At 41.0% G+C, this 8,538-nt stretch overlaps 1 protein-coding gene across 13 annotated transcripts in view; it reads right to left on the reverse strand.

Annotated features, from left to right (window-relative positions):
• Nucleotides 1–7,360, reverse strand: part of LOC112542425 (interleukin-1 receptor type 1-like) — a 28,434-nt gene extending 21,074 nt beyond the window's left edge. For 9 of the 13 annotated variants that reach the window (XR_015795416.1, XR_015795413.1, XR_015795412.1 and 6 more), the window contains exon 1: nt 888–7,223. Coding sequence is in view for 6 of the 13 variants with exons in the window: in XM_088136598.1 (XP_087992724.1) it covers nt 888–923 (36 nt within the window). In the remaining 7 variants the exon portion in view is untranslated. Of the gene's footprint in view, nt 1–887; nt 7,224–7,244 lie in introns of those variants that run through there. The other 4 variants (XM_088136597.1, XM_088136595.1, XM_088136596.1 and 1 more) reach the window with 4 other exon arrangements.
• Between the last annotated feature and the right edge of the window lie 1,178 nt (nt 7,361–8,538).

Genomic DNA, 8,538 nt, shown 5'->3' on the forward strand with positions numbered 1-8,538 from the left:
CAGGTTGGGCCTGGTTAATATTAGGATGGGAAACCACCAGGAAATCCCTGGACTGCAGGCTAGTGGTTGTTCTTGGGGGCTTTTTTGAGGGGGGAGGGCTTCAAGTCAGTCTTGACTCCTGGTAACTACATAGACAAATCCATAGAGTTTTCTTGGCAGAAATTTTTTTGTGAACTGGTTAAGTGGTCTTAATCTTCCTGGGGACTGCTGAAAGAGCAGCATGAAAAATGGGACAAAAGTTGTGTCTGAGGCCTCCAATCTATTGAGGGAACGGTTTTCCACTTTGGCATAAATTGATTCCTTCACTCCTCTTCACCAGGGAGGCAGCACTTAATGAGCCACTTGGGGATGAGTGAGGGATTAAGGAGTAAGACATCCACATCCCAAAGACTCTACTAATCACATCTCCTATTGTCCCTTCAACGAGCCCATCATGTTAGTGAGAAATGCAGCCACCCTGGAAGACATTTATGCCCCCCCCCAACCAACTTTCTAGACCGAAGAAGCTGCTTGGACAAGCAGCGAAACGTATCTAACCAAAAGAAAAGAAGTCCAGTTGCCATGACTCAATCTCCAGATAATTCCACCTGGATGACTGAGAATCTTCATCAATATATGCTAAATGAAGGTGTCCCAGTGATGAGATAGCTCATGTTCAAACCAAGTAACTACTTCTTATGTCCCAACCTAACCTACTTCACAGGACTAAGAGGACAAAATGCAACCAAACTATATATATTGCCATTTGCAAAAGACAAGGTAAACTCTAGTAGTATATTATCACCAATATTTGCACTCAGAAACTGGGACATTTTCGTCGAGATCCCTCATAAAACAACAGTCCGTGAAGCTCCTTTTCAATAAACAGTAGTAAAACTTTTCATTACCTCAACATCTGTTAGGAGAAACATTCTGCCAAGCATAGTTCTTCAAGGAAATCTCTGACTTTTCTTGATGATAACTTTCTCCTTCAGAAAAAGGTACAAGAAGATTAGGGGAAAGTAAGTATGTAACACTGAATTCTCAGTATAAATAAAAACTAAAACAGTCTGTGACTGAATGCTTGTCTTGGAGTTTAAGAAAATCTGTTAAGGAATTCAGTGTAGTAAAAAGTGGGATTCAAAGACAGGACGAGCTAGTGGGAAAAGGGGCTCAAGATGGGTGGAAGATCCTAAAATGTGAGACAATAAAAGCACAACTGAAAACAATTCCAACAAGAAAAAGAAACAGACAAGTAAAACAAAAACAAAAACACAAACTGACATATCTGTACAAAAAAATTAAGACCTAAAAACAAAAAGCGAGGTGGTAGAAAAAGAACAGGTCACAAAGGAAGAGGACACAGACGTAACCTGGAACTCTAGAGATGGGGTCAGAATGCTCCAAGGACTTCTTTAAATATGTTAAAAATTACAGTCTTAGACCAGAACAGAAATAGTGTTACAAACAACTTAGTAAATGTCAACCACTATATTCTAGACATAGTTCAATATCTTTAAAAAATAATAGAATTTGTATATTAACAAGAAAAGTAATATTGGAAAACTAAAGGATGCTGGTTTCCTACAAGGATACATCGATTTAGATTCCAGCAATAAATAATGGGTTGGATTCATTGATCTAAATGGCCCCTTCTAAGTCCACATTTCTTGGTCTGTCAAAGAATACAGAGCTGGTATAAGAACAGAAAGATCCAGTGACTTCTGAATAAAAAAAGAAAAAAGAAAAATCGATAGAGAAGCCAAGAAAAGATACAGGAGTAGGTATAGATCAGTAGAAATATACTCCTGTGTGAATGAATGGGTGGAACACACTCCTCTGTGGAAAGATGTGGGTGAAATCCAATTCCTTAGCTAAAACCTAAAGAATGATTTCACAATGAAAAAAAAATCAGGGAAGACATCACAGGGAAAGTGTCGTAACAATGGAAAAAATCAATTACCCTCATAGTTATCAGAAAAGAAGAAATGTTGGTCACTATAAAGATACAGTAATTGTGGTTTGATGCAAAATGTTGGTCACTACAAATATACAAGTGGTTTCAATACCTTTGGAGGAAATTGCCCAGAAGTGAGAAGATTTATTATAATAAAGATACTGAAAAGGAGGATCAATCTAAAATCATCTATAATTTAAAACCAAAATAATAAAAAATTCAGCTAGAGTATACATTATACATTAGGAACAAATCCAGCAAAATTCCAGAACAGTTATTAAGCCTATAAGTGGCACCACAATGTGGCAAGAAGGAATTTTTGCCAGCCAAGAAACTGAATTAAATTCTTTGTAGAAAACTTTGGAAAAGTAAATTTGTACAGAGAGTTATGAAAAGAAAAAGCCAAATAGAATAAATTCTACAGCTTAAACCTAAAAGAAAATTAATGCCAGCCATGGGTGGCATCTACTTAAAAACACAAACATGTAATTGCTGGTCCTGTGAAAGCAAATATAATCATCACCAAGATTAGCTGTGTTACTGGAAAAGCATTTGAACACAAGTGACTCAAAAGAATTTGATCCTTTTAAAGTGTTTGTCACTCTACCAAAATGAGTACAATTTGGGCTATTCTCTCTCTCACCAAAGAGCCCTAATGCGCTAAATAATCCAATACAAGCTCCTGAAATGCAGGACTCAGAGGACTGTAAAATGTTTTCCTCATCAAATTCCAAAGTGCAGTCACTTTGTTCTCTCTGAAACTGCACAAAACATTCTGTATTTCAGAAGATCTTTTAGGAAGTTCTTCATTTCTCCACACAATGTTCCTATCTACATGCTACTAAAACTCTTGTGTCTGTAACCTTCAAATGGACGAAACAGCACGTATAGGGAACAGTTTTTGAAGAAAGGTACCTTAAATGACCTAACTTACAGAATGGATCCAAAACCTGGGATCCATTACTCCCATGGAATTGACATCTGGGAAATTTGGGGCACTTGTGCCGCCACAGTCAACCCAGGTCACGTGATTGTCATGGTTGTATCCCCAACCTCTTTCCCACCTCTCTGTCCCCTGCATCCAATCAGCTGGCTGCAAGGCCCAACAGGTGAGCAGCAATTGGCTGCTTTGGAAACAAGGCAGAAACTTTAAATCTATTAATGGTGGTGGGCATTGAGGGAAGGATAAGGGAGTGACTTGGATGTCTGCTGACAAGGTAGGGCCAGCTGAGGGGCACCGGTGGTCAATGGGTGAGCCGTCTTCCTTCCTCAAGGGAGGAGGCCCTTGGGGACATGCCAGAGTGGGGAGCAGGAATACAGTTTTCCTGACGGTCCACAGCTCCCTTTGTTTCACCTCCCCCCAGCAAAGCGGCAGGCAGTTCTGTGGGTCAGCCAAGGAGGAGGAGGAGGAAGAGGCTTCACCAGGGCTCTCCTGAGGTTCATGAAGGGAGGGCAAATGGCACAAGCCTATATTATATGTGGAAACGGAGGGAGGGAGATTTCTGATGCTCCCTGCCAGCTTCCCACAAGCAAAGTCAATGGAGAAGCCAGCAGCAAGTCCTAAGTTGCTCACACTCCCACTTTTTTTTTTTTTTTTGCCCTTGGTCATTCTGTTTCTCTGTTCAGGTAAGGAAATCTCTCTGAAATGATGACCCAATGGGTCACAGGTTGTCTAGTATAGGATAAAAATAAAAAGTAATTAATCCCTACTTAAATATTTTGTTATTTTCCTCCCAACCCTGATCTCAAATAAATGACAGTATTTAAGCCATGCATATGAATACAGTACCTGTTTCTTTTCAATGTTTGTTTTGTTCTTTTTTCTAACCATTATTAATTCTGTGTTTGTAATTTCTAAACAAGCAGATGAGCTTCTACAGATTTTCATCAAGATTTTTTTTTTGATACAGTAGACTGTTTCATGTTCACCCTACATTGTTTACTCATTTATTTCTACCAGCGTTTATAAGACCTTGCTTTTAAAAGTTCACGGACTTTCAGGGAACATTAATGATTTCAGAATTTAGAAACAAATGTATTTTTTCTATATTCATGATTGCCTGAGCCTTCAATATGCAATAAGTGGTCAGGACTGACTCCTGACCCATTATGCCAATAAAGCATACAGCATTCAGTTCACAAAGGCCATTAACACACAACTGCTATCTATAATATACAAAGTAAGAAATCTGTATGAATTAGATCAATTTATATTTTCTTTATCCAATGCATGCAAGCAACAAGAGTGGTTAATTTAAGCTGGGTTCACAAATCTCTAAGCCCCACTTTTTATATTAAGTCACAACTGTCTAGGTTCACAAAATATGCTAAACTATAAACATGACATACAACTCACTATGGCGGTTCCTACAGCATACTAAGCTAAAACACCATAGACTGTTTGTAAATAACAGTTCATGCTATTATTCAAGATTTGCAGATGCAGAATTAAATGCAATCATATTTGTTTTGAATATCTCTACTTTCTGGTCACTATTCTGATTTTCATAGTACTACACATCATACACTTCAGTGGGCAAGAACATCAGGATATTTTCTAAACTATTGATTATTGTTCTTGTTGTCTTCCAAGTTGACCAATTAATGCAAATAATTGTGCTTTTCAACAGAAAGACAAGAAAATAACCTACTGGTGGTTTACAGTCTAGCCCCTCACTCTACAATCTATACATACTACAGACACATTGCAAACATTCAGATGGAAGCGAGGTGATCAAAAACTCTGAAGCTAGGCAGGGAGGGGAAGCACAACTGAATTTTCGAAAATGAACTCCTTGAATATAACATCTCAGAAGGGCCAACTTTTAAGAAGTGTGTTTGAAAATGTTTAGATATTTGAATGTTAAAGTGAATATGGCATGTTTCTGGGACAAAAAAAGTTTTGCTGGCATCATCAAGGCAACCCTTAAATTTTGGGTCAGAGAGATATACTGGTGGTAAGTAAAATCCCAGGGGGGAAATCCCATGCGGCAGCCACACTCTACTCACATGGTACAATTATAGCCTGAAAACTTTAAAACTGGGATGCACAACTTCTTTTGACCTGACTCACACCTGGTCTTTAGTGGTATGCTAGAGGAGAACTCTGCAAAGTAAGCAGAGCCAAGAGAAATACTAATAATTAAATCTAATTAAACATTTACATTATCTTAAATGAGTTCCCTTCAAACAACCAAAAGGATGCCTCTATACATGGCCATCACCAGATGGAGTATATAGAAATCAAATTGGCTATATTATTGTATATACATTTATTTGCAACCATAGGTTTTAGCAAAATTTGTATAAAATTTTAAGAATCCATATCAGTTCAATACATCCCCTCTAATAGTAACAGCACTATTTGTCAACATCTGCTTTTGCATCTTCCTTGTGGCCACTGCAAACAATGCAACTTGTTTTGTTACAAGTTCATCTATATCAGTCAACAGAAAATAGATGTTTTTCTTCTAAACTAGACTGATTCAGTTGGATTAACAAAGGCATGATGAATATAGCTCTAGGTTCCTGATATAATTTGCAATGTAATAAGTAATGGATCAGATCTTCCACCTGTGAGTTATTACAAATGCATAAACATATGTATTGTGTAGTTGGTAATCCTTTACATCTTCTGTCCAATTAGGCTGTTGGCAGTGTTTGAAAACGTTCTGTGAAAGCTTGTCTCAGGGAATGGGATGTAAGAGACTGTAAATAATATGACATTCTTTGTCCATCTCTGGCCAGATGCTGATTGTAGAACAGATCATGAACTGCTCATGTGCAAGTTCTAAGTTAACCTAAAGAAGAAGAAGGCCAGTCAGTTTCCACAATATGATCTTAAATACCATTCTCAAGGAGGACATCACGAATCACTTTGAAGTACTGACCACATTGACAGAGAAGCAGAGGAATTATGGAATGAACTTAAAGAAGTCATTAAGGATGAATGTGAAAAGACACTGCCAAAAATGAAGAGAAGAAAGCAAACTGGATGTCAGGACAAACCATGGAAATTGCCAAGAAGAAAAGAGATTCCCTACTTACTAGAACCTGTAGTATTAGAAGATGAAATTAGATCAGCACACTGATCATTGCCAAGTCAAAAGGCTACAACTGATGCAGTACCCACTGAAATATGGCAAGCAACAGAAGAATTAGTAAAGGTTCTAACCAAGCTATCTGGAGAACAACACCGTGACCAACCAATTGGAAGAGATCAATCTATATTGCAATACCAAAAAAAGGAGACTTAACAAAATAGTGCTTAGGATCATCCAACACAGATTAGAGCCCTACATGGAAAAAGAGACACCAGATGGTCAAGATAGTTTCAGAAAAGACTAAGGAACGCGAGACATTATTGCCAATGAGAAACCATTATTCCTTTTCAACATGCCAAATTATATTTATATTTTGACTGAACTCTGGATTGCAAATGTGAAATCCAAGAACAAGCAAAACCATAGGCCACGGCTCATACTGGAACAATAAACATGTAAACGATTCCCTTTCTAGCAAGATACTTCAGCCAAATTTATGAGGACCCCGCATCATGAGGGAGAATGGCTCAGAACCTTGTGTTCCCCTATTGCTTCTTGGCCCGCGAGAAACAATTAAAGGAAGATACCTGGATTTCTCGGGCTGTGGCTTCTGGCAGCCCAGAAGGTACTCTCTGTCCCTCTCTAAAGCAAGATCAGCAAGATCCGTTTACACTCACACAAGATCAAAACTGCGCCCGCCATACTTAACCATAAAAGCAAGATCAATGGGACAAGAAAATTACATCAACGGCCATTCTACGGTGGAAAATACACAAGGGTAAAACAGTTTTAAAAGTTCCAGCACTTTTTAAAATGCCACCTAGAAGCAATGAAGCACCCCTCGAAGAGCACGAGATGGAACTGGAACAGTGCCCTGGTGAGCACGCTCAGAGCTCCGTCAGGTGCTGCTGCCAATGCTCCACAGGAATGCAACGAGCGCGCCTTTGGCGGAGCAGCCAAATGCAGGAGCTGAGGACAATTTGCTCCAGCCGGTCGCTCACAGGCCCGAGCGAGAGAAGGAGAAAGTGCAGGCATCCACCACAGGGTGAGTCACCCCTTTCTGGAAATAAACCGGGGACGAATTCTCCGCCGCGAGTCCCCCTCCTCCTTCGCGCTGAAGAAAAGTCAGGGGGGCCACTGTTGCTCCCCTCTTTCCCCAAACACTTGGGCAAAATGATCCAGCGGCGCGCAAAACGGCGTTCCCGGTCTCCCCCAAAATTCCCTCAGGCAGAGCGCCGCGAGGAAAGCTCCGCCCCTGGAATTACCCTCAGCCTCGCCCCCGCCAGCTGCATCGCGGGGGGGCGCTTGGCCGCGCGGAGGCTGGGAGCGCTCGGCAGCGGCGGGGCCGGGCGGCGGAGCCAGCGCCGCGGCGGCTCAGAGCTCGTTCAGGGCCGTCCTCGAGGACCGCTCTCGGGAGGCGACCTTGCGGCCTCCTCAAAGTCTCTGCTCCCCCCAGGTGGCCCTTCGGAGAAATTTGCCAAAGCAGGACCGTGCTGAGGTCTGAAGCGAGTCGCTCTCTTCCTCCACCTTCGGGAAATGGATGGGGCGGATTTTATTTTCCGGCAAAGAGGCGCTCCCGCAAAAGAAATGCACCTAAGTCCTCAAACCTGTTTCCAAGGTTCAAGGTGAGGACAGCCCCGCTCAAGACAATAAACACAATCCGGCCTGCGGTGGAAAAGCGTTTCTGCCCCATAAGCGGGTGTGTGTGGGGGGGGGGGGGCAACAAGAGGCACGGAGGTAAAGTTTGAGAATAAAATCTAAAGACATAAAACAGCCATGTAACCCTTCAAGTTGCTTTGTGATTCGTTCTGTGAATGTGCAGTAGAAAGTGTTGGTGTCATCCAAGCCAGGGGTTTCAAACTTCGCCCCGTGGAACCTGTTAGTTAACAATTTCCTGGAACCTTCAAGCTCTAGTGATAAAAAAATTGGCTGCATTTCTGTGATTTTTCCCCCCTTAATTTCTCATGGAGCCCATCGAGTTCTCTCAGAACCCTGGGGACATTCCAGAACCCAATGTCAAGAGCCCTTGCCTAGAGTTAAAGGCAAGTTGTTGCTGTAAAGCAAGGCTCCGTTTATGCAATTTACATCTCTTGAATGCAACATTTCTGCTTCATCTGCTGCTTTAAAAAAAATAAATAAAAAATGGTATTTTCCCATTCTTTTAGACTTAACTATGGATGCCCCTTAAGTGACCAGTTTCCCTGTATTTTTTTCATAGATGGTTACTCTTTAATCCTATGCAAATTTACCTGGGAGAAAGTCATGGAAATAAAGTGGTAGGACAAAAGAGCAGCGTTCTTTAATTTTGCCCACATTGCGGCTAGACTAGCAGAACCACCCGGTAAGAGAATGGCAACCCGCCAGCACATGAGACTGACAGTGTGAGAATTATCCTGCCATTGTGGGGCTTAAGAGAGAAAACAGGATTGCTCTAAATAGTGAAAAACGTCTCAAATTTCATCAGAAATGTATTCACCCAATAATGCAAGACAATAATCTTTCACATCACACTTAGCCTGGCTTAGCATGGTTTGCTTGGTTTAAGCTTAGCGTCACAGC

The sequence above is a fragment of the Python bivittatus genome, unplaced genomic scaffold, assembly GCF_059951505.1.
Source record: "Python bivittatus isolate LINGU-HERP-01145 unplaced genomic scaffold, Pbiv_v1 ctg000060_np1212, whole genome shotgun sequence".
NCBI classification, from domain to species: Eukaryota; Metazoa; Chordata; class Lepidosauria; order Squamata; family Pythonidae; genus Python; species Python bivittatus.